At 39.9% G+C, this 25771-nt stretch overlaps 2 protein-coding genes across 2 annotated transcripts; both read left to right on the forward strand.

The window, feature by feature from the left end:
- The first annotated feature begins 12193 nt into the window (after positions 1-12193).
- Positions 12194-13123, forward strand: LOC138898162 (uncharacterized). Its single transcript, XM_070184203.1, has one exon. The coding sequence runs from the start codon at positions 12194-12196 to the stop codon at positions 13121-13123; it is 930 nt and encodes a 309-aa protein (XP_070040304.1).
- A 10051-nt stretch (positions 13124-23174) lies between these two features.
- Positions 23175-25508, forward strand: LOC138898163 (uncharacterized). The gene is made up of 3 exons (XM_070184204.1): positions 23175-23265; positions 24350-24680; positions 25010-25508. Exons 1-3 carry the CDS (start codon positions 23175-23177, stop codon positions 25506-25508), a joined length of 921 nt encoding a protein of 306 aa, XP_070040305.1.
- The last annotated feature ends 263 nt before the right edge of the window (positions 25509-25771 follow it).

Genomic DNA, 25771 nt, shown 5'->3' on the forward strand with positions numbered 1-25771 from the left:
CAGAGAGGATTAATGCTTCAAATATCAGAGTAATTGCACTTTTAAAACTGGAATGATGAAAAATGAGTGGGAGTTAAAAAATAAAAGTTAAAGCCAAATGTGTATATAAAATGCTGAAAATGATGAGTTAAATTTATTTAGCTAACTCAATAAAAAAGAAAATAATAACTATTACAAATTTATATGAAGAATAATAAATTGACAATTTCCTGCTTATTTACAAAAATATTTGTTTAGCTTGTACAATAGAAATTAAAGCATATAAAAATAAAGCAAACATAAGTGAACATGAAAATGTGATGTTGAGCCTGAAAGTTTAAGTTTTGGAATTTGTCTCATCCATAAACATCATATTATACGTTAGAAAAGAAAAATAGAACACTAACATTATTCGGAATTGAGAATTGAGACAAACAAAATAAAGCGAGAATTCAAATTATTCAAAAAAGAAATTAATTTTTCAATTCATAAGTGACGGAAGTTATTTGTTTTTAGAGATAACATTTTTGATAAAGTAGAATTCTTAAAGATGTATTCTACCAAATACTTACTCTCTTAATATTGTACCTGAGAATAGAAGAAAGAAAAAAAAGAAAGATTTCAAAGCTGTATTTGAAATGGAATTTATTTTGTTCCCATATTAGAAAGAAGCACGTGTTAGCATGATGCATTTACTGAATACAACAACAACAACAACAACAACCCATTGAGTTCTCACAGGTAGGGTCTGGGGAGGGTAGAGTGTACGCAGACCTTACCCTTACTCCGAATAGTATAGGGAGCCTGTTTCCGAAAGACCATCGGCTCAAAAAGATAAAAAGAGACATTATATTAGTATCATCATAAGAACCATAGGAAATGCATTTACTGAATATATTTATGAAAAAAGAGGTAAAATTTTGGCTTCACCAACTGTGATTTATCTTTAGCCTTGTGAAGAAATTTAGAATGGATGTGTCATAGCGAGGGATCAAGTCAAGTTTTACATACACCCCCTCTTATAGACTCAGCATCCTCGTTGAGGTTTGCCCCACCGCATGGGATTCTCCTACACTAAGTGCTGAGGTTTGCCACGCCTAATCAAAATTTGCCTAAACTCAGTTGAACTCTGATCCAACATCGGCAAGGCTGACACAAGAGTGGCTCTGATACCATTTGTAACAGACCAGCTCACTAGTGATATTATCCGCTTTGGGCCTAGGCTCTCACGGGTTTAAAACGTGTCACTAAGGTTTAAGGCTTGTTAACTTATATACCCAGCATCCCTCTTATATTTTACCGATGTGGGACTCTATCTTAAGTCTGGGGTGTTACATACACCCCCTATTATGGTCTCAACAATCTCGCTAAGGTTTTACCCACCGCATGGGATTCGCCTAGACTCAGCACTGAGGTTTGCTCCGCCTAACCGTGATTTGCCTAAACTTAGTTGAACTCTGACCCACCATCAACATGGCTGACACAAGAGTGGCTCCGATACCATTTGTAGCAGACTAGTCCGCTAGTGATATTGTCCGCTCTTGGCCTATGCTGTAACGACCCGACTTGTTGTTTTGAACATTTACACTCCTTTTAACTATTTAAAGTCTTGAATAGCTTCATATGATGTATTATAACGTGTGAATCATCGGTTTTGGATTTCAGGTGTTTCAGAATTAGTTCGGAAGAATAAATTTCATGTTTGAAGCTTTAAGTTGGAAGAGTTGACCAAGTTTGACTTTTTAGTATTCGACCTCGGATCGGAGTTTTGATGATTACGTTAGGTCCGGATGCTGATTTTGGACTTCAACGTATGCCCAGAATTTTATTTGGATATTTCTAAAAGGTTTCGACACCAATTGGCGAAAGTTGGAAACTTGAAGGTTTGGAATGTTTATAAGCTTGACCGGAAGTTGACTTTGATGATATCGGGTTCGGATTGTGGTTTCAAAAATCTCAGTAGCTTCGTTATGCAAAATTTGAGTTCATTCCGAGTTGAATTGATTTGGTTCGGTACGAGTTTTGGAAATCGAAAGGTTTAAAAATTTCTAAGTTTGAATTATGGTACGATTCATCGTTTCGATGTTGATATATGTAATTTTAGGCCTCGAGTAGGTCCGTAATATATTTTGCAAATTGTTTCATGGAATGTCAGTCACCGTTATGAGAAAAATATATTTAGAAAAGAGGCAATATAAGCATATCTACGAATGCACAAACCTCACTTGGTAATACTGCAAGAGTGTGAAACGCACAACAAATGGAAAACTAGCATTAAACATGAAAACATGGTGTTACTATGGGACAAAGAACGCATCAACTGTGATATATATTTTAGATATCACAAAGAAAACGTTAGAGGGGTTGATAAATATATATCGGCAAATATTTAGTTGGTTAAATATCTATAAGTTAAGTACAAATTTCACGGAGTTTATGGAGATCTAACATTTGGTCTAGATTTAGAACCAATAAAATTGACACCACATCCTGAATCACGTAATAATTTATATGATACATCATGACCTATGATCGTGGGATGCTAATCTAACCCGCCCATCAGAGAGAAGCATCAAATCTCCAATTACAAAATAGCAGATGAGTAACTTCATCAATTTTATGGCTAGCCCCAGTATTTTAGATTTAGATTTCATCCCCTTTACATATGGAGATACCAAATCACCACAAAGATTATCCAAACTTGATAGGATAATCTGCACTTCAAAATTTTACACTTCATTTGAACGTGTAACACCAACAATTCTAGGAAGCAACATTTCGAACCATATGCCGATAAAGTTTAGGTTGGCACGCCCAGGTAAAGTTGCACAAGTGGAGAAGAAAAAATTGGTATCCAAATAGGCACTATGTGAGAATTAAGTCCAATTACAGTTGTGTTGGTTTTGTGAAACTACGAGATTGACAGTTCTCGTCTCTTCACCCCTTCCCCCTCCCCCCCTTTTTTTAGGCCATGAATAATGAACTTCTACTAATGCTATCAATTAGGGGTGTTCATAAGTACCTGAAAAATCGAACCAAGCCGAAAACTGAACCAAATCGAACAAAAAAACCGTTACTTTTTAGGTTTGGTTTGTTTTTTGTTAAAGTTTGGTTTGGTTTTGGTTTTGAATTTCAAAAACCGATCAAATTTTGTTTGTTTTGGTTCTAATCAAAAAATAACCGAAAAACCCGGACCAAACCGACTATAAAAGTAGCTATTTAAATTTATTATTACACCTATATATATGTATATTTTTATATAAAGTTTCTAAAATTTTATGGTACATATTAGTCATTTGTATTTTTAGTCTAGTTTTTTGCTATTATAATAATCTAATTCTTTGCCTTTACATTCTAGTTTGATTGGTAGTTTTCTTTTACTAAGTACTAGAATTTATTTCATGTTAAAAATAATCGATTTTTAATTGAGTACTTCAATTCTTCATCATTATTTGATTCAATTATCATCAATATATCTTGAAAATGATAGATTTCTCAAAGAGAAATTTATTTGATAGTGTTACGTTGAAAATATAGTCGCCGAAATATGCATTTGGTAGTGTATGTCTCATATTTAAGAAAACAAATGATAAATAACCGGAAAAAATGAAAAACCGACAAAACCCGACGTAAACCGAATCGATAAAAAACCGACTCAATTGGTTTGGTTTGGTTCCAATATTTCAAAAATACACTTAGTTGTGTCATAGCGAGGGCTCAAGTCAAGTTTTCATATTTTCAAAAGTGTGTTATGCATAAAGATGTAAGAAAATTTACAAGTAGATGAAAACACCGGTTGCGATAATATATTACCCTCTTACTGTTGTACCTAAGAAGAAAAAGTTTAAAAAATACAGTAAAGAGAACAAAGGAAGATCTCAAATCTTTTACATTAAAGTTCTAGAGTACTACAAAGTATCAATAAAAGCTGAAGATGTACTTCATATGAAGTGGAATTTTTTTGGTTCCTATTTTATAAAGGAGCAATTTGCATCTGTAACACCCCAGACTTTAGATAGAGTCCCAAATCAGCAAAACACAAGAGTGGTATCGGAGCTCTTTTGTGTTTTGGCGATGTGAAACTCTGTCTAAAGTTTAGGGTGTTACATACACCCCCGCTTATGGACTCAACGTCCTCGCTGAGGTTTTCCACACCGCATGGGATTCGCCTACACTCAGCACTGATGTTTGCCCCACCTAACCGAGATTTGCCAAAATTCAGTTGAACTCTGGCCCAACATCGGCAAGGCTGACACAAGAGTGGCTTTGAGACAATTTGTAACAGACCACCCGCTAGCGATATTGTCCGTTCTGGGCCTAGGCCCTCACTAGTTTAAAACTTGTCACTAAGGTCTAAGGATTCTTAACTTATATACCCAACATTTCTCTTTTATTTTGCCGACGTGGGACTCTATATTAAGTCTGGGGTGTTACATACACCCCCTTTTATGGACTAGGCGTCCTCGCTGAGGTTTACCCCGCCGCATGGGATTCTCCTAGACTCAGCACCGAGCTTTTTCCCACCTAAACGAAATTTGCCTAAACTCAGTTGAACTCTGAACCACCATCAACATGGCAGACACAAGACCAGCTCTGATACAATTTGTAGCAGACCAGCCCGCTAGTGATATCGTCCGCTTTGGGCCTAGGCCTTCACGCATTTAAAATGCATCACTAGGGCCTAAGGCTTGTTAACATATATACCCAATATCACTCTTGTGTTTTGCCAATGTGGGACTCAGTCTAAAGTTTGGGGTGTTACAACATCATTATGGAACGGAGAAAAAAAACAAGTTAAATAATATAACCGGAAATTCTGAGTTTTTCATCTCTGATCTATCTTTAGAATAGGAAACACACCAATAATTAAGAAGGGGTGTAGTGGATGCATATACACAAAGAACTCTATATATATGCACCAAGCAGCATTTCTTACTTACAGACACTATAAAAATTCAAAGAAAAAAAAAGAACTAGAGTTTGAAAAAAGATAGAAGCATAACATAATGAGCGCTTCAAGTTCATCGAACATTTCCAATGAAGATTATTGGAAATTGTTTCGTGGAATGTCAGTCACTGTTATGAGAAAAATACATTTAGAAAAGAGGCTATAGAAGCGTGTCTACGTATGCACAAACCTCACTTGGTAATACTACAAGAGTGCGAAATGCACATCAAATAGAAAACTAGCACTAAACATGAAAACTTGATGTTACTATGGGACAAAGAACGCATCAACTGTGATATATCTTTTAGATAATACAAAGAAAATGCCAGAGAGATTGACAAATATATATCGGCAAATATTCAGTTGGTTAAATATACATCGGTTAAGTTCAAATTTCACAGAGTTTATGGAGATTTAACATATGGTCTAGATTTAGAACCTTTAAAATTGACACCACATCCTGAGTGACGTAATAAGTTATATGATACATCATGACCTATGATCAAGGGATGTTAATCTAACCCACCCATCAAAGAGAAGCATCAGATCTCCAAATACAAAAGAGCAGATGAGTAACTTCATGAATTTTACGGCTAGCCCAGTAATTTAGATTTAGATTTCAGCCCCTTTACATATAAAGATACCAAATCACCACAAAGATTGTCCAAACCTTGATAGGATAATCTGCACTTCGAAATTTTTTACTTCATTTGAACGTTTAACACCAATGATCCTAGAAAGCGACATTTAGGACCATATGCCGATAAAGTTGAGGTTGGCACGCCCATGTAAAGTTGCACAAGTGGAGAAGAAAAAATTAGTATCCAAATAAGCACTATGTGAGAATTAAGTCCAATTGCAGTTGTGTTGGTTTTGTGAAACTACGATATTGGCAGTTCTCTTCTCTTCACCTCCCCCCCCTTTTTGGGCCATGAACAGTGGACTTCTACTAATGCTTTCAATTAGGGGTGTTCATAAGAACCTGAAAAATCGAACCAACCCAAAAACTGAACCAAATTGACCAAAACAACCGCTACTTTTTAGGTTTGGTTTGGTTTTGGTTTTGAATTTTAAAAATCGATCAAATTTGGTTTGGTTTTGGTTTTAATCAAAACATAACCGAAAAAGGTGAACCAAACCGACTATAAAATTAGCTATTTAAATTTATTATTACACCTATATTTATATATGCATATTTTTGTATAAAGTTTCTAAACTTTTATGGTACATATTAGTCATTTATATTTTTAGTGTAGTTCTTTGCTATTAATAATCTAATTCTTTGCCTTTACATTCTAGTTTGATTGGTAGTTTTGTTTTACTAAGTACAATAATTTATTTCATGTTAAAAATAATCGATTTTTAATGCGTACTTAAATTTTTCATCGCAATTTGATTCAATTGTCATAAATATATCTTGAAAATGATAGATTTTTCAAAGAGAAATTGATTTGATAGTGTTACGTTGAAAATGTAATCGCTGGAATATTCGTTTGGTAGTGTATGTCTCATATTTAAGAAAACAAACCGATAAATAACCGAAAAAATTGAAAAACTGACATAAACCGAATGGATAAAAAACTAACTCAATTGGTTTGGTTTGGTTCCAATATTATAAAAATCCACTTACTTGGTTTGGTTTCTTTTTAGGGAAAAACTGACCCAAACCGAACCATGAACACCCTAAGTTGTGTCATAGCGAGGGCTCAAGTTAAGTTTTCATATTTCCAAAAAGTGAGCTCTGCAGAAGCTGTAAGCAAATTTGCAAGTAGATGAAAACACTAATTGCAGTAATATGTTGTTCTCTTAATATTGTACCTGAGAAGATAAAGTTTAAAAAAAGACAGTAAAGAGAGCTGAAGATGTATTTCATATGAAGTGGAATTTATTTGGTTCCTATTTTAGAAAGGAGAAATCTACATCTGTAACACCCTAGACATTAGACAGAGTCCCACATCAACAAAACACAAGAGTGGTATCAGAGCCCTCTTGTGTTTTGGCGATGTGGGACTCTGTCTAAAGTTTGGGGGTGTTACATACACCCCCTCTTATGCACTTAGTGTCCTCGCTCAGATTTGACCCACCGCATGGGATTCTCCTACACTCAGTACTGAGGTTTGCCCCGCCTAACCGAGATTTGCCTAAACTCAGTTGAACTCTGACCCAACATCGGCAAGGCTAACACAAGAGTAGTTCTGATACCATTTGTATCAAACCACCCGCTAGTGATATTGTCTGCTCTGGGCCTAGGCCCTCACGGGTTTAAAAAGAGCATCCCTCTTGTGTTTTGCCGATGTGGGACTCTGTCTACACTCTGGGGTGTTATGGCATCATTATGGAATGGAGAAAAAAAACAAATTAATAATACAACTGGAAATTCTGAGTTTTTCATCTCGGATTTATCTTTAGGATAGGAAACACACCAATAATTAAGAAGGGGTGTAGGGGACGCATATACACCAAGATTTCAATATATGTGCACCAAGAACCATTTCTTAATTACAGACGCTATACAAATTCAAAGAAAAAAAAGAACTAGAGTTTGAAAATAGAGAGAAGCATAACATAATGAGTACTTCAAGTTCATCGAACATTTCCAATGAATATTATTGGAAATTGTTTCATGGAATGTCAGTCACTGTTATGAGAAAAATACATTTAGAAAGGAGGATATATAAGCATATCTACGAAAGCACAAACCTCACTTGGTAATACTGCAAGAGTGTGAAACGCACATCAAATGGAAAACTAGCACTAAACATGAAAACTTGATGTTACTATGGGACAAAGAAGGCATCAACTATGATATATCTTTTAGATATCACAAAGAAAACACCAGAGTGATTGAGAAATATATATCGTCAAATATTCAACTAGTTAAATATCCATCGGTTCAGTTCAAATTTCATGAATTTTATGGAGATCTAACATATGGTATAGATTAAGAACCATTAAAATTGACACCACTTCCTGAGTCACGTAATACGTTATAGGATACATCATGACCTATGATTGGTGGATGCTAATCTAACCCGCCCATCAGAGAGAAGCATCAGATCTCTAAATACAAAAGAGCAGATGACTAATTTCATCAATTTTACGGCTAGCCCCGGTATAACGACCCGACCGGTTGTTTTGCTTTCTAGAACCCCGTTCCCCTAAATAAGACTTTCCGTACTTTCTTTTACTGATTTATTACTTGCGGTGATGGTTGGTTCAGGATTGGGAAGAGTTTGGATTGAAATCGGAACACTTAGTCCTTAAGATTGACTTAAAAGGCCAAGTTTGACTTCGGTCAATATTTTGAGTAAAGGACCTCAGAATTGGGATTTGACGGTTCCAATAGGTTCGTATGATGATTTTGGACTTGGACTTATGTTCGTATTGGGTTTTGGATGACCCGGGAGAATTTTGGCGCCCAATAGTTAAAGTTGATTCTTGAAGAACTTTGAAGTTCTTTAAATTTGGTTTGGAGCTGGTTTTGGTGTTATCGAGGTCTGAGTTGAATTCTGGGACTGGGAGTAGTTCCGTAATGTTATTTAAGACTTGCACGCAAAATTTGGTATCATTCCGAGTAGTTTAAGCATGATTCGGCGCATTTGGAGGATTTGGAAAAATTGAAGTACAAAGTTTGATTCAATTTGGTTTTGCGGTATGATTCTTGGTTTCGTTGTTGTTTATCGCATTTTGAGAGTTTGAGCAAGTCTGTATTATGATTACAAACTTGTTAGTGCCTTTACGGGGTCCCGAGTGGCTCTGGTGAGTTTTGGACCCCTCGAAGCAGAGTGTGAAAAACCAGAAATATTCAGTTCTGGTTTCCTTCTTCGCGATCGCGAATGGACCATCGCGTTCGCGTAGAAGGAGTTGGGGCTGGGGGTAAAATGTGCTACGCGTTCACTATAGCTAGTCCGCATTTGCGAAGTCTGGGCCAGTGACCTTTGCATTCACGTGAGCCGACTCGCGTTCGTGTAGAGTAACTAGGCTGGGCTGGGCCGCTTTGTTCTTCATGTTCGCGAAACAACCCTTGCGTTCGTGTAAGGTAAGACAAGACAGCCTCCGCATTCGCAAAACATTGACCGCATTCATGATGAAGGGTCTTCAGGGTGCTTGAGTCATTTGCCTTCGTGAATGCGACGACTCTTTCACGTTCGCGAAGAAGGAGGCAGCTGGGCAGTGAGTTTAAAAAATAATTGGGACTTAGGCATTTTTGCGGTCATTTATTACACTCTTGGGCGATTTGAGGGCTCTTAAGGAGGAGATTTCAACCTAGCTTTGTGAGGTAAGTAATTTCTACCTAATGTGAGTTTAATATATAGTTTATGGGTAGATTATAACATGTAAATTACTGAAAAATAATGGGTTTAGAGGAAAACCTAGGTTTTGATAAAAATAGAGTTTTACCATGAAAATGGTTATAGAACTTAAAGAAAATCATATATTTATGTTCCTAAGGTTATGGGTAACAACTTTCTTCGAAATTTTCTGAAATCCAGGCACGTGGGCCCGGGGAAGAATTTTTAGGAATCTTGCAATTTGAGTTGGGAAACTACTTTAATAGTTGGGATATGAATTTTTAAGCCTATATTGATTAGTCTTTACACTATTTGGATAGTTTTAGATTGTTCGGCTTCAAATTGAGGGTTTGGGGCATAAGCTTGGACCGGAAAGTAGGCCTTGAAGTGAGGTAAGTCTCTTTTCTAATCTTGTAAAAGGAAAATTTCCCCATAGGTGAACTTAATTAATATGTGATTATTTGTGGGGGCTATGTACTCACGAAGTGACGAGAGTCCGTACGTAGCTATTATTCCTGTTATGTCCGGGTAGTTTTAGGCTCACATCATGCTTTGTGGACACCGTTAACTGATCATATATGTTGATTGTATTGGATAAGAACTAAATTGAAGATTTTAAGAATTTCAAATGTTTCAAGTAAATTATTATTTTGAAAAGAATTTAGGAAAACTATGTTATATTTATATGTAACCACGTCACAAGTATATTCCGCGAGTGAGGTGAGTATTTCCACTTCTCTCATGGGAGCGGGTCGTTCGCCTCGGCAGGTTAATAGATGTATCTATGGTTTGCGCCGTTTGGCCCTCGGTAGTGCACAGTTTACATTTTATGTTGGATCGGGCCGAACGTCCTCGGTGGAATTTGTGTGTGATAATAGGACTTGAAGCCTTTGTATACTTGGTATAAATATACTGTTTTAGAGATCAATTGTTTTAAATGAAGGAAGTGTTTTGGGTTCTTAAATATGATGGAAGAACTGTTAAGTTATTTCCTGTTCTGAGTTTATTGTTAGTTATATATAGTGTGCTTATTTAGAATCACACATTACTATATTGTTGGCCCTAGTAGGTGTCGAAGTCGGCCCGTCGTCACTACTTCTTCGAGGTTAGACTAGATACTTACTGGGTACATATTTTTATGTACTCACGCTACACTTATGTACTTGATTGTACAGGATTTGAGGCAGGTGCATCTAGCCACCAGTCAGGCGCGTAGATTGATTTTCCAGCTCGAGACTTCCCGGTGAGCTGCCCTTTTGAGCTATTCTGCAGCAGCTGGAGTCTCTCTTATGCTTTATTTTCTGTCTATTTCCTTTCAAACATTAGGCTAGAATTTTTGTTTTTATATTCTACTAGATTGCCTACATACTTGTGACACCGGGTCTTGGAACACACTAGTAGACTTGTGACTTTGGTTTTGGCTTACATGATTTCGATTTGTAATCGTTGCTTCCACTTATTTATGTTAAAATTGTAACCTTCTGGATTTTCTTAACAAAACAAAAGGGGGGATCACTACTTATTAATTTATTTAAAATAAAAATCACTAATTGATCAGTGCTGGCTTACCTAACAACGGTGTTGGGCGCCATCAGGGCCTGTAATGGAATTGGGTCGTGACAACATGATATGAGAGCTCTAGGTTCATGTAGGTCTCACAAGTTATGGGCAGGTCTAACAGAGTCTTGCGGATAGGTGCGGAGACGTTCGTACTTATCTTCGAGAGGCTATAGGATGTTAGGAAACTACTCTTTATTCATCTACTATCGTGCAATTGATGGTACACTAAGTTTCTTCCTTCTAGTCTCTCACAAATGGTGAGGACGCATACGGCGGATGTTCCAGACCCAGGAGGAGCTGCTCCCCCCATTGCTAGAGGTCGAGGCAGAGGATGGGAGAGGGCACCAGCCCGAGGTAGGGGACTAGGGCATCCCAGAGCTGTCCCAGTAGCACCACCAGCGGATCCAGTGGAGGATCCCATTATTGAGGAGCATGGCGAGGTGCCTGCCGTAGAGCTAGCCATGGTAGATTTCATGACAGCATCGGGCTTTCAAAAGGTCATGGCCGTATGATGCGGTTCATGGACACCATGACTCATGCTGGTTTATTTCCAGCGGACCCAGCCACATCTCAGGCAGGAGGGGGAGCATATACCCCTACTGCTCAGGCTCCAGGGCACGCAATTGTAGTATATCAGACTCCTGGTGCACTCCCCATGGGCTAAGCCCACCTAGTTGCGGCGGCTGCACCTGAGCCTAGACCAGCTACGGAGGGCGATCCGCAGAAGCTATTTGACAGATGGACTAGGCTACACCCTCCTATCTTCGGGGGCAAGCGGCATGAGGATCCCCAGGATTTCATTGACCGGTGCAGGGACATACTACACGATATGAGGATATTTGAGTCCCATGGGGTGGACTTCACTACTTTCTAGTTGAAGGGCAGGGCCCATAGATGGTGGCAGTCTTATCTTCTTGGCAGACCAACGGGTTCCCCTCCCATGACTTGGGACCAGTTCACACAGCTTTTCTTGGATAGGTATATTCCACCCTCTCAGAGGGAAGAGTTGCGAGGTCAATTCGAGCAGCTCGAGCAGGGTCAGATATCAGTGACTGATTATGAGGCGAGATTCTTTGAGTTGTCTTGCCATGCACTTATGATAGTTCCTACCAACACAGAGAGAGTGTGGAGATTTGTTACGATCTTACACCCCAGTATTCAGGCTAGTATGGCCCGGGAGGTTGAGATGGGTACTAGTTATCAGCTAGTAGTGGAGATTGCTCGGAGTATTGAGGGATACCGCCAGAGGGGTAGAGATTAGATGAAGCAGGATAAGAGGACCCGTTTCTCTAGAGAGTTTAGAGGTGCCCCAGATAGGGGCAGGGGTCAGTTTGGGAGGGGGCAGCCCAGCAGGCCCACATATCCAGCAACACCATCTCCTCGGGGTGTTCCAGCGTGACCTTATTTTAGTGATATGCCAAAGAGTTCTTTTCGCCCACCAGTTCATCAGGGTTCTTCCAGTGCCTATTTCAGTGCCATGGTAGAGAGTTCATACCGCCGCCCAACCATTCAAAGTTCCTCTAGTGTGTATTCAGGCTATCAGGGTCAGGCTTCGGGGCAACAGTCTATGGTACTGAGAGATTGTTATGAGTGTGAAGATTCGGGTCACATGAAGAGATTTTGTTCCAGACATTGGGGCAAGGTAATACAGCAGGGTTATCAGCCCATGATTGCAGCACCAGCCGTTCGACCGCCCAGAGGTGGGGGACAGTCGGGTAGGGGCCATCCTAGAGGTGAAGGCCAGGTAGGGGGAGGTCAGCCAGCTATTGTTCAGTCATGTGGACGCCAGCCAGCCGACGCTCCAGCTAGATTTTATGCTTTTTCGGCCAGACCAGATGTAGTGGCCTCAGATGTTGTGATCACAGGTATTATTTCTGTCTCCGGTAGGGATTCTTCATTATTATTTGATCTAGGGTCTACCTATTCATATGTGTCATCTCTATTTGCTCATTTCGTGGATATTCCTCATGAGTCCTTGGGTACTCTTGTTTATGTGTCCACTCCTATGGGCAATTCTGTGGTTGTGGATTGGATCTATCAGTCCTGTGTGGTCACATTCTGTGGTTACGAGACTAGGGAGGACCTTCTACTACTCGATATGATCGACTTTGAGGTCATCATGGGCATGGACTGGTTATCTCCGTATCACGCCATCCTTGATTGCCATGCCAAGACTGTTACTTTAGCGATGCTAGAGTTACCGAGATTAGAGTGGAGGGGTTCCTCTGTTAGTACATCTAGTCGGGTCATCTCTTTTTTTGCAGGCTCAACATATGGTCGAAAAGGGTTGTCTGGCTTAGCTAGCTTATGTTCGGGACACCACCGCAGAGTCTCCGACGACTGATTCGGTGCCAGTAGTTTGGGAGTTTGCCGATTTGTTTCCTTCTGACCTTCCAGGCATGCCGCCATATCGTGATATTTATTTGGCTCCAGGTACCCAGCCAATATCTATCCCACCGTACCGTATGGCTCCAAAAGAGTTGAAGGAGCTGAAGAAGCAGCTTGATGAGTTATTAGCAAAGGGGTTTGTCAGACCGACCGTATCACCTTGGGGTGCACTAGTGTTATTTGTGAAGAAGAAATATGGAACTATGCGGATGTGCATTGATTACCGTTAGTTGAATAAAGTTACCATCAAGAACAAGTACCCGTTGCCGTGTATCGATGATTTGTTTGACCAGTTGTAGGGTGCTAGGGTATTTTCTAAGATCGACTTGAGATCGGGGTACCATCAGTTGAAGATTCAGGACTCAGATGTTACGAAGACTGCCTTCCGTACCAAATATGGTCATTATGAGTTTCTAGTGATGTCCTTCGGCTTGAATAGTGCCCCATCGGGGTTTATGGATTTGATGAACTGGGTGTTCAGGCCTTATATTGATTTCTTCATTATTGTCTTCATTGATGACATCTTGATTTACTCATATAGTTTAGGGGAGCACGAGCAGCATTGAGAGTGGTGCTTCAAACATTGCGAGAACAAGAGCTATATGCTAAGTTCTCCAAGTGTTAGTTTTGGCTAGAGTGTGTGGTATTCTTGGGGCATGTGGTATCAAGAGAGGGTATTAAGGTGGATCCTAAGAAGATTGAGGCAGTTCAGAGTTGGCCTTATCCCACTTCAGCGACTGAGATCAGGAGTTTCTTGGGGTTAGCATGCTATTATCATCAGTTTATGGAGGGATTTTCATCCATTGCAGCACCGTTGACTAGATTGACCCAGAAGGGTGCCCCGTTTCCTTGGTCCGATGATTGTGAGGCAAGCTTTCAAAAGCTCAAGACAGCCTTGACTGCAACACCAGTTTTAGTGTTGCCTTTCGGTTCAGGGGTGTATACAGTGTACTGCGATGCTTCACGCGTTGGCTTGGTTTGTGTATTGATGTAGGAGGGGCGAGCTATTGCATACGCTTCACGTCAGCTGAAGCCTCATGAGAAGAATTATCCTGTGCACGATTTGGAGTTGGCTGTGATTGTTCATGCTCTTAAGATTTGGAGGCATTATTTATATGGGGTGCCTTGTGAGGTTTATACTGATCACCGAAACTTACAACACTTGTTCAAGCAAAGGGATCTCAATCTGAGGAAACACAAGTGGCTTGAGTTACTGAAGGACTATGATATCACTATTTTTTATCATCCGGGTAAGGCGAATGTAGTCGCGGATGCCTTGAGCAGGAAGGCATAGAGTATGGGTAGTTTGGCATTCATTTCAGTTGAGAAGAGACCACTAGCTTTGGACATTCGGTCCTTGTCTAACAGACTGGTAAGGTTGGATATTTCAGAGCCCAGCCGTGTTCTTGCATGTGTTGTTTCCCAGTCTTCACTATTGGAGTAGATCAAGGCTCGACAGTTTGTTGATCCTCACTTGGCAGTCCTTAGAGAGACGGTACTACAGGGTGGTGCCAAGGAGGTTTCTCTGGGCGAGGATGGTGTTCTGCGACTCTAGGGTTGTCTATGTGTTCCTAATGTCGATGGCTTGAGGGAGAGGATCCTAGAGAAGGCACACAGTTCTCGGTATTCTATTCATCTAGGTGCTACGAAGATGTATCGTGACCTGAGATAACAGTTTTGGTGGCAGCGGATGAAGAAAGACATAGTTGAGTATGTGGCTAGGTGCCTAAATTGCCAGCAGGTCAAGTATGAGCACCAGAGGCCAGGTGACCTACTTCAGTAGATGACTATACCTGAGTGGAAATGGGAGCGCATTACCGTGGAATTCGTAGTTGGGTTGCCACGGACCTTGCGGAAGTTTGATGAAGTTTGGGTCATTGTCGATAGGTTAACCAAGTCGGCACATATCATTCTGGTTGTGACTACATATACTTTAGATAAGTTGGCCCAGATTTATATTCGGGAGATAGTTCGGTTGCATGGTGTGCCTGTTTCCATCATATCAGATAGAGGCCCTCAGTTCACCTCACATTTCTGGAGGGCCGTACAGAGTGAGTTGGGGACCCGTGTAGAGCTCAGCACAACATTCCATCCACAAACTGACGGGCAGTCATAGTAGACAGTTCAGATATTGGAGGACATGCGAAGAGCATGTGTGAATGAATTTGGGGGACAGTGGGATCAGTTCTTTCCTTTGGACGAGTTTGCTTATAACAATAGTTACCAGTACAGTGTCGAGATGGCTCCATTTGAGGCCCTATATGGTCAGCGATGTCGTTCTCCCATCGGGTGGTTTGAGCCCGGCAAGGCTAAGTTATATGGTACTAATTTGGTGAAGGATGCCTTGGAAAAGGTAAAGTTTATCTAGGAGCGACTTCGCACCACACAGTCCAAACATAAGAGTTATGCTTATTAGAAGGCATGCGATGTATCATTTATGGTCGGCGAGAAGGTTCTCTTGAAAGTCTCGCCGATGAAGGGTATTATGAGATTCGGAAAGAAGGGTAAGTTGAGCCCAAGGTTTATAGGTCCATTTGAGGTGTTTAGACGAATTGGGGAGGTTGTTTGTAAGCTTGCTTTACCTCCCAGCCTATCAGGGGTTCATCCGGTTTTTCACGTGTCTATTCTCCGGAGGTATCACGCCGACTTGTCTCATGTGTTAGACTTCAGTACTATTCGGCTAGATGAGAGCTTGGGTTATGAGGAGGAGCCAGTTGCTATTGTTGCTAGACAGGATCGACAGTTGAAGTCCAAGAGGATTTTCGCGGTAAAGGTTCAGTGTAGGGGTCAACTAGTCGAGAAGGCGACCTGGGAGTCCGAGGAGGACATACGGAGCAGATATCCATATTTATTCAGCACTTCAGGTATGAATCTAAACTCGTTCGAGGACGAACGTTTTTTTAAGAGGTGGAGAATGTAACGACCCGACCGGTCGTTTTGCTTTCTAGAACCCTTTTCCACTAAATAAGACTTTCTCGTACTTGCTTTGACTGATTTATGACTTGCGGGGATGGTTGGTTCGGGATTGGGAAGAGTTAGGATTGAAATCGGAACACTTGGTTCCTTAAGGTTGGCTTAAAAGGCCAAGTTTGACTTTGGTCAACATTTTGAGTAAACGACCTTGGAATCGGGATTTGACGGTTCCAATAAGTTCGTATGATGATTTTGGACTTGGGCATATGTTCGGATCGGGTTTTAAATGACCCGGGAGCGTTTTGGCGCCCAATAGTGAAAGTTCGTTCTTGAAGTTCTTTAAATGTGTTTGGGAGTTGGTTTTGGTGTTATCTAGATCTGAATTGAATTTCGATACCGGGAATTGTTCCGTAATATCATTTAAGACTTGCACGCAAAATTTGGTGTCATTCCGAGTAGTCTATGCATGATTCGGCGCATTCGGAGGATTTGGAAAACTTGAAGTTCAATGTTTGATTAAATTTGGTTTTGGGGTATGATTCTTTGTTTCGTTGTTGTTTTTCGCGTTTTGAGAGTTCGAACAAGTCCGTATTATGATTACAGACCTGTTAGTGCCTTTGGACGGGGTCCCGAGGGGCTCGGGTGAGTTTCGGACCCCTCGGAGCAGTTCTGGTTTCCTTCTTTGCGATCGCGAAGGGACCATCGCGTTCACATAGCAGGAGTTGGGGCTGGGGGGAAATGTGCTACGCGTTTGTGATAGCTAGTCCGTGTTCGCGAAGGTCTGGCTAGTGACCTTCGCATTCGCATGAGGCGACTCGCGTTCGTGTAGAGTAACTGGGCTGGGCTGGGGCTGCTTTGTTCTTCGCGTTCTCGAAGCAACCCTCGTATTCGCGTAAGGTAGGCCAAGCCAGCCTCCGCGTTGGCAAAACATTGACCGCTTTCGTGATGAAGGGTCTTCAGAGGGCCCGAGTCATTTGCCTTCGCGAACGCGACGCCTCTTTCGATAAAAATGGAGTTTTACCACGAAAATGGTTATGGAACTTAAAGAAAATCATATATTTATGTTCCTAAGGTTATGGGTAACAACTTTCTTCAAATATTTCTGGAATCCGAGCACGTGGGCCTAGTGAAGAATTTTTAGGAATCTTGCAATTTGAGTTGGGAAATTACTTTAATAGTTGGGATATGAAGTTTTAAGCCTATATTGATTAGTCTTTACACTATTTGGATAGTTTTGGATTGATCAGCACCAAATTGAGAGTTTGGGGCATAAGCTTGGACCGGAAAGTAGGCCTTGTAAGAGGGAAATTTCTCCATAGGTGAACTTAATTAATATGTGATAATTTGTGCGGGCTACGTACGCACGAAATGACGAGAGTATGTACGTAGCTACTATTCCTATTATGTCCGGGCAGTTTTAGGCTTACACCATGCTTTGTGGATACCGTTAACTGATCATGTATGTTGATTGTATTGCATAAGAACTAAATTGAAGATTTTAAGAATTTCAAAGTTTTCAAGTAAATTATTATTTTGAAAAGAATTTAGGAAAACTATGTTATATTTATATGTAACTGCGTCGCAAGTATATTCCTCGAGCAGGGTGACTATTTCCACTACTCTGATGGGAGCGGGTCGTTCGACTCGGCAGGTTAATAGATGCATCTATGGTTCGCTCCGTTCGACCCTCGACGGTGCACAGCTTATATTTTATGTTGGATCGGGCTGAAATTCCTCGGTGGAATTTGTGTGTGATAATAGGACTGGAAGCCTTAGTATACTTGGTATAAATTTACTATTTTATAGATCAATTGTTTTAAATGAAGGAAGTGTTTTGGATTCTTAAATATGATGGAAGAACTGTTCAGTTATTTCTTATTCTGAGTTTATTGTTAGATATGTATATCGTGCTTATTTAGAATCACACATTACTATATTGTTGGCCCTAGTAGGTGTCGAAGTCGGTCCCTCGTCACTACTTCTTTGAGGTTAGACTAGATACTTACTGGATACATATTTTTATGTACTCACGCTACACTTCCGTACTTGATTGTACAGGATTTGAGGCAGGTGCATGTTGACTTCCCGGTGAGCTACCCTTTTGAGCCGTTCTGCAGCAACTGGAGTCTCTCTTATGCTTTATTTTTTGTCTATTTCCTTTCAAGCAGTAAGCTAGCATTTGTTTTGTATATTCTACTAGATTGCCCACATACTTGTGACACCAGGTCACACGCTAGTAGACTTGTGACTTTGGTGTTTGCTTACATGATTTCGATTTGTAATCGTTGCTTCCACTTATTTATGTTAAAATTGTAACCTTCTAGATTTTCTTAACAAAAAAAAAGCGATGGGGGGGGGGTCACTACTTATTAATTTATTTAAAATGGAAATCACTAATTGATCAGTGTTGGCTTGTCTAACAACGGTGTTGGGCGCCATCACGACCTGTAATGGAATTGGGTCGTGACACACTGTATTTTAGATTTAGATTTCAGCCCCTTTACATATGGAGATACCAAATCACCACAAATATTATCCAAATTTGATAGGATAATCTCCCCTTCAAAATTTTACACTTCATTTTAATGTGTAACACCAACGATTCTAGGAAGTGACATTCAGACCATATGCCGATAAAGTTGAGGTTGGCACGCCCAAGTAAAGTTGCACAAGTGGAGAATAAAAAATTGGTATCCAAATAGGAACTATGTGAGAATTAAGTCCAATTGCAGTTGTGTTGGTTTAGTGAAACTACGAGATTGGTAGTTCTTTTCTCTCTCTCCCCCTCTCCCCCCCCCCTTTTATTTTTTCTGGGCCATGAATAATGGACTTCTACTAATGCTTTCAATAAGAGGTGTTCATAAGAACCCGAAAAATTGAACCAAACCGAAAACTCAACCAAACCGACAAAAAAACCGATACTTTTTAGGATTGGTTTGGTTTTGGTTTTGAATTTTAAAAACTGATGAAATTTGATTTGGTTTTGATTTTGAATTTTAAAAACAAATCAAATTTGGTTTGGTTTTCGTTTTAATCAAAAAATAACCGAAAAAACCGAACCAACCCGACTATAAAAGTAGCTATTTAAATTTATTATTACACCTATATATATGTATATTTTTATATAAAGTTTTTAAAATTTTATGGTACATATTAGACATTTGTATTTTTAGTCTAATTCTTTGCTATTATAATAATCTAATTCTTTGCCTTTACATTCTAGTTTGATTGTTAGTTTTCTTTTACTAAGTATAAGAATTTATTTCATGTTAAAAATAATCGATTTTTAATTGAATACTTAAATTCTTCATCGCTATTTGATTCGATTATCATCAATATATCTTGAAAATGATAGATTTCTAAAAGAACTATTGATTTGATAATGTTATATTGAAAACGTAGTCGCCGGAATATGCATTTGGTAGTGTATGTCTCATATTTAAGAAAATAACTGATAAATAATCGAAAAACCGACATAAACCAAAAATCGACTAAATTGGTTTGGTTTGATTCCAATATTTGAAAAACTCACTTACCCAAAGCGAATCATGAACACCCCTAGTTGTGTCATAGCGAGGGCTCAAGTCAAATTTTCATATTTCCAAAAGTGAGCTCTGCAGAAAACTGTAAGCAAATTTGCAAGTAGATGAAAACACCAGTTGCGGTAATATATTACCCTCTTAATATTATACCTGAGAAGATAAAGTCTAAAAAAAGACAGTAAAGAAAAAAAGGGAAGATCTCAAATTTTTTACATTAAAGTTCTAGAGTACTATAAAATATCAAAGAAAGATGAAGATATACTTTATATGAAGTGAAATTTATTTGGTTCTTATTTTAGAAAGGAGCGGTTTGCATCTGTAACACCCCAGACTTTAGACAGAATCCCACGCCGGCAAAATACAATAGTGGTATCAGAGCCCTCTCATGTTTTGGCGATATGATCTAAAGCTTGAGGTGTTACATACACCCCTCTTTTGGAGTCAGCGTCCTCGCTGAGGTTTGTCCCACCGCATGGGATTCTCCAACATTCAGCACTGAGGTTTGCCCCGCCTAACTAAAATTTTCCCAAACTATGTTGAACCCTGACCCAACATCGGCAAGGCTGATACAAGAGTGGCTCTGATACCATTTATAACAGACCAGCCCGCTAGTGATATTGTATGCTTTGGGCTAGGCCCTCATGGGTTTAAAATGCGTCACTAAGGTCTAAGGCTTGTTAACTTATATACCCAGCATCCCTCTTGTGATTTGTCGATGTGGAACTCTATCTAAAGTCTGGGGTGTTACATACACCCCATCTTATGAACTCAGCGTCTTCGCTGATGATTGCCCCACCGCATGGGATTCGCCTAGACTCAGTATTGAGGTTTGCCCTACCGCATGGGATTTGCCTAGACACAGCACTGGGGTTCATATACATAATGAACTCTATATATATACACCAAGAACCATTTCTTACTTACAAACGCTATACAAATTCAAAAAAAAAAAACTAGAGTTTGAAAAAAGAGAGAAGCATAACAGAATGAGCGCTTCGAGTTTATCGAACATTTCCAATGAAGATTATTGGAAATTGTTTCGTGGAAATTCAGTCACTGTTATGAGAAAAATACATTTAGAAAAGAGTCTATAGAAGCGTATCTACGGATGCACAAACCTCACTTGGTAATACTACAAGAGTGCGAAACGCACATCAAATGGAAAACTAGCACTAAACATGAAAACTTGGTGTTACTATGGGACAAATAACGCATTAACTGTGATATATCTTTTAGATATCACAAGGAAAATGCGAGATGGATTGACAAATATATATCGGCAAATATTCAATTGGTTAAATATCCATCGGTTAAGTTCAAATTTTATGGAGTTTATGGAGATCTAACATATGGTCTAGATTTAGAACCATTAAAATTGACACCACATCCTGGGTCACGTAATAAGTTATATGATACATCATGACCTATGATTGGGGGATGCTAATCTAACCCGCCCATCAGAGAGAAGCATCAGATCTCCAAATACAAAAGAGCATATGAGTAACTTCATCAATTTTACGGCTAGCCCTAGTATGTTAGATTTAGATTTCAGCCCCTTTACATATGGAGATACCAAATCACCACAAAGATTATCCAAACTTGATAGGATAATCTGCACTTCGAAATTTTACACTTCATTTGAGCGTGTAACACCAACGATTCTAGGAAGCGACATTTCGGACCATATGCCGATAAAGTTGAGGTTGGCACGCCCATGTAAAGTTGCACAAGTGGAGAAGAAAAAATTGGTATCTATGTGAGAATTAAGTCCAATTGCAGTTGTGTTGGTTTTGTGAAACTACGAGATTGGCAGTTCGCTTCTCTTCACCCCCCCCCCCCCTTTATTTTTTTCTGGGCCATGAACAGTGGACTCCTACTAATGCTTTCAATCTCAAGTGCAGAATAAGTGCATAAAGTACTAATTTTGTCGAATGCTGCAAATATCTTTTCAGTTTATGTTATTTTGTTACTTTTCATTCATTCCCTTCTTTGATTTAGTTAATGATGCTTGAAACTTTATTAGTTTTAAATTCTTTAATCATGTCTTGTATACGATGACTAATATTTCTCCATCCAAATATGATTGTATTTGCGTTAATGTGCATCTCTAATTTAAAATAGCAATCTGTAATTACTAGATCACTTTGTTCAAATGACCTTTTGATTGAAATATGATCCTATTTTTTGTAAATTGGACTTCAGTGTTGTTGGCATTACCTACTTACCATTAAATACTTGTGCTCTGTAGGATTCACAAGTGGTCAAAATGTTAGAAGCCATATATAAACAAGCCAGTCCATATGTTATTCCACTCTACTATACCCAAGCCTGTGTTTGAAGAAGTCATCGTTAAGTTTGGACCAAGTTTATAATTAAGATAATTCTTCATTCAAATTTATAACACACTCTTTTTATTAATAATATAAATATACGAAATAAAGCTTATTTCAAGGACATCCTCGTATAAAATGAAGAGTTTATGTTTTTCCCTCTAATTATGTCAGAAGTTGTTACATATCAAGTTAAGTTAACCTCTAACACAATCCATAATTACTTTGATATGATAGCTTGTAAAATTGCTCTAAGTGTAATTAAGAAAATTACAACGTCTTATATGTGTAACTTAAGCAACTCTAAAATAAAAGGAAATTTGGCACTCTATGGCCAACGGGACAAACATATGGCATGAAATATCCCAACTTATCATTATTGGCATGTTTTAGCCCAATTCGATTATTTTAGTAAAACAATTAGCAAAGTTCAAAATAGTTCATCTTCTTCCTCAGCATTCCTTTACCACGTAATAGTACCACCTCGTCAATGCCATTTCTAACACTTCAGCCACCTTCATTCACTAAAACACCATCAGAAATTTATTGAATTCACTGAATTTGGAGAAGATTTTGAAACCCTTATTTATTGATCAAGCTTGAAGCTTTAAGATATTATAATTTGAATTTTATGTTCTAATATTTTATTGATAACACTTGTGTGAAGCTTGTACTAAAACTAAAGCTCATTCGAAGAGTGGGTTGATTTGAAAACACTTGTGGGTTGATTTAAAGAGCTACTAGATGGAATTTCGAGCTGGACAAACTCGAACAAGAGGAGCTGAAGCGCGGTGTATATATAAATGTGTATATACCCTATATACATGCATGTGTATATCTTCCATGTATATCATATACATTTGAGAAGTGCTGGAAGAGCTTTTCAGTGGCCTTTTTCTCTCACAAGTTAATTTTCTTGATTCTTGTTTTGTGTTCAAGTGAGATCTAAAAGATTTCTTTAGTCCTCTCCTCCTCCTCCTCATCTTCCTCTCTACTTCTTTTGCCAGAATTCTTGGAATGGCCCCAACGGTCACTGCCTGTACACACCGTCCGCCGCTGATACCCAACGGCAACAACAGGTAGCTCCCTCCCCCTCTCCTCCCCATTATCTCCTCCCCCTCTCTCCTCTCTCTTCTCTACCCCCCCACCCCCACCCCCATCCCCCAACATTATAGACACCCACAGTTGCCGGCAAAGAACAGTACCGGCGATAGCCGGATTTATGACGGCAGCAAGAACAGCATCTCAACAGGTAAACGCAGGTCCTCCGACCCTTATTTTCTCCCTCTCGATCTTGTTCTTTTTCGCGACAGGTACGTGGGAGGCAGCACTATTTATCACACTTGTAGCTTCGACATTTTTGCCTCTCCTTATCACCATCTACTCCTCGTTCTCCTCTCCATCACTACTCTCGAGGCGAGTCGAACGCAGGTGTTTGTATATTCATTTCAATTTTTTACGCTTTTCTCTGCATAAATCTGTAAAATGTTGAGAATTTTTGATTTTATAACTTTACTAAATATGACGATTTCATCATTTTAATTTTAATTGTTTTTTAACATACAAAGAGTAACTATAGATCTAGCTTAGGCCTTAAGATAAATTTCATCCAAATTAGAATATCAGGGTTCATTCACTGTACATCTTCTGGGCTTATTCGTTTTGTATTTTCTTAACAACTGAAATTGTATGAACTTTTTTCTAATGGGTTTTTCTTTTTAGCTTTAGGGTTAGTCATTTTTCTTGTGATTATTTTTTAATTGACTATTTTTTAAATTAACTTAAGGTTATATTTCATCCTTTTTTGCGCTCCTTTTCTACGGGTGGGGCCTCACCAGTGGTAGCGGTGATAGACCCTCCCCCCTTTGTTCGGCTACATGATGTTTTGTGTGTATTTCATGTCAGGGCCTATGACTATTAGCGGTGAAAGGGACGTGCATGTGCAAACATTGAAGAACAACTCGGGCGAGTGTCAGTAAGGGGCGACGGGAGTTGGACGTGAACATGCTAGGTGGACGCAACACCGTCGTATATACCAAGACCATTCCAAGGTTGTACTCACGGGATTTGGTACCTCCCATTTTCCAGTTTTTCTTTGTTGTGTTAGTTAAATTGCTACCATCTTAGTTCGTATTAGTTTATTCACCATATTATTATGCATGTAGTTGCAACTTGTCTTCTTTTGGTTTGGTATGTTGCCTTGTGTGTCATAGTGATTTCCCTTACTCTTCCATAAGTATAGTGGCTGTGGTATGGGATTGACGAGTGAGGTCATGTCCTCGGGGGGAACGGGGGCTGGGGCGGGAGGTAGGGCAGGGGTTAGGGGTGGGGCGGGAGGCAAGGGAGGTAAACAAAACAAGGGTGTCTGTAGGTTGAGAATTGGTTCATGAAATGTAGGTACATTGACGGGAAAGTCTATAGAGTTGGTGAAGATACTCCAAAAGAGGAGGGTCAATATAGCGTGTGTCCAGGAGATAATGTGGGTAGGGTCGAGGGCGAAGGATGCAGACGGGTATAAACTTTGGTACTTAGGAGTCCAGAAAGGTAAGCATGGAGTGGGCATCTTGATGGATAAGGAACATAGAGAGTCTATGGTTGAGGTTAGACGAGTGAATGATAGATTGATGATTATTAAGTTGGTGGTTGGAGAGTGCACCCTAAACATCGTTAGCGCCTATGCGGCGCATGCGGGCCTAGATGAGGAGGTTAAACGGCGCTTCTGGGAAAGGTTAGATGAGATTGTGGGCATATTGGGTCGACCGCAGGTGGTTATGGTGAGGTGCATGGGTGCTTCAGTTTTGGGGAGAGGAACGGAGGAGGTACATTGCTATTCTACTTCGCTAAGGATTTTGGGTTGGTGATTGCGAACTCTAGCTTTCCGAAGAGGGAGGGGCATTTGGTTACTTTTCAAAATGCAGTGGCGAAGACTCAGATTGACTATCTCCTCCTCAGGAGGTGTGACATAGGGTTGTGCAAGGATTGCAAGGTGATTCCAGGTGAGATACTCGCGACGCAGCATAGGCTCTTGGTGATGGACGTTGGTATTATGTTTAATAGGAAGAAAAGGTTTGCTCGAGGAAGACCAAGAATCATGTGGGGAGCCTTAACTAAGGATAAATCCCAAGAGTTGGAGAGGCGGTTGTCGGCTATGGGAGCTTGGAGGAGCAGCGGTGACGCAAGCACTATGTGGTCAGCAACATCAGACTATATTAGGGAGGCTGCGAGAGAGGTGTTAGGGGTCTCGACGGGCATCTCTTGTGGGCACAAAGGAGACTGGCGGTGGAATGAAGTGGTCCAAGGTAAAGTGGAAACGAAGAAGGTGGCGCACCTAAAGTTAGTGGGGAGAATAGGTGAGGAGGAGAGGCGAGCGTGTATGGAGAGGTATAAGGTATCTAGGAAGAAGGCTAAGCTAGCGGTCACGAAGGCTAAGACTGCGGCTTATGGTCATATGTACGAGGAACTGGGGAAAAAGCCGGGGATAAGAAGTTATTTCGGCTGCCAAGTTGTGAGAGAGGAAGGCTCGGGATTTGGACCAAGTGAGATGCATCAAGGATGAAGATGGTAGAGTATTTATAGAAGATGCCCAGATTAAGATGAGATGGCAGACTTACTTTCATAAACTTCTAAATGAAGAAGGGGACCGGGATATTGTGCTAGGCGAATTGGAGCATTTCGAGAGTCACCGTAACTTTGGGTACTGCAAGTGTATCTAGGTTGAGGAGGTCATGGGAGCTATGCTTAAGATGAGTAGGCGCAAAGCGACCGGGACAGACGAGATTCCGGTGGAATTTTGGAAGTATGTGGGGAGTAGGTTTGGAG

The sequence above is a fragment of the Nicotiana tomentosiformis genome, chromosome 8 (assembly GCF_000390325.3).
Source record: "Nicotiana tomentosiformis chromosome 8, ASM39032v3, whole genome shotgun sequence".
Lineage (NCBI taxonomy): Eukaryota > Viridiplantae > Streptophyta > Magnoliopsida > Solanales > Solanaceae > Nicotiana > Nicotiana tomentosiformis.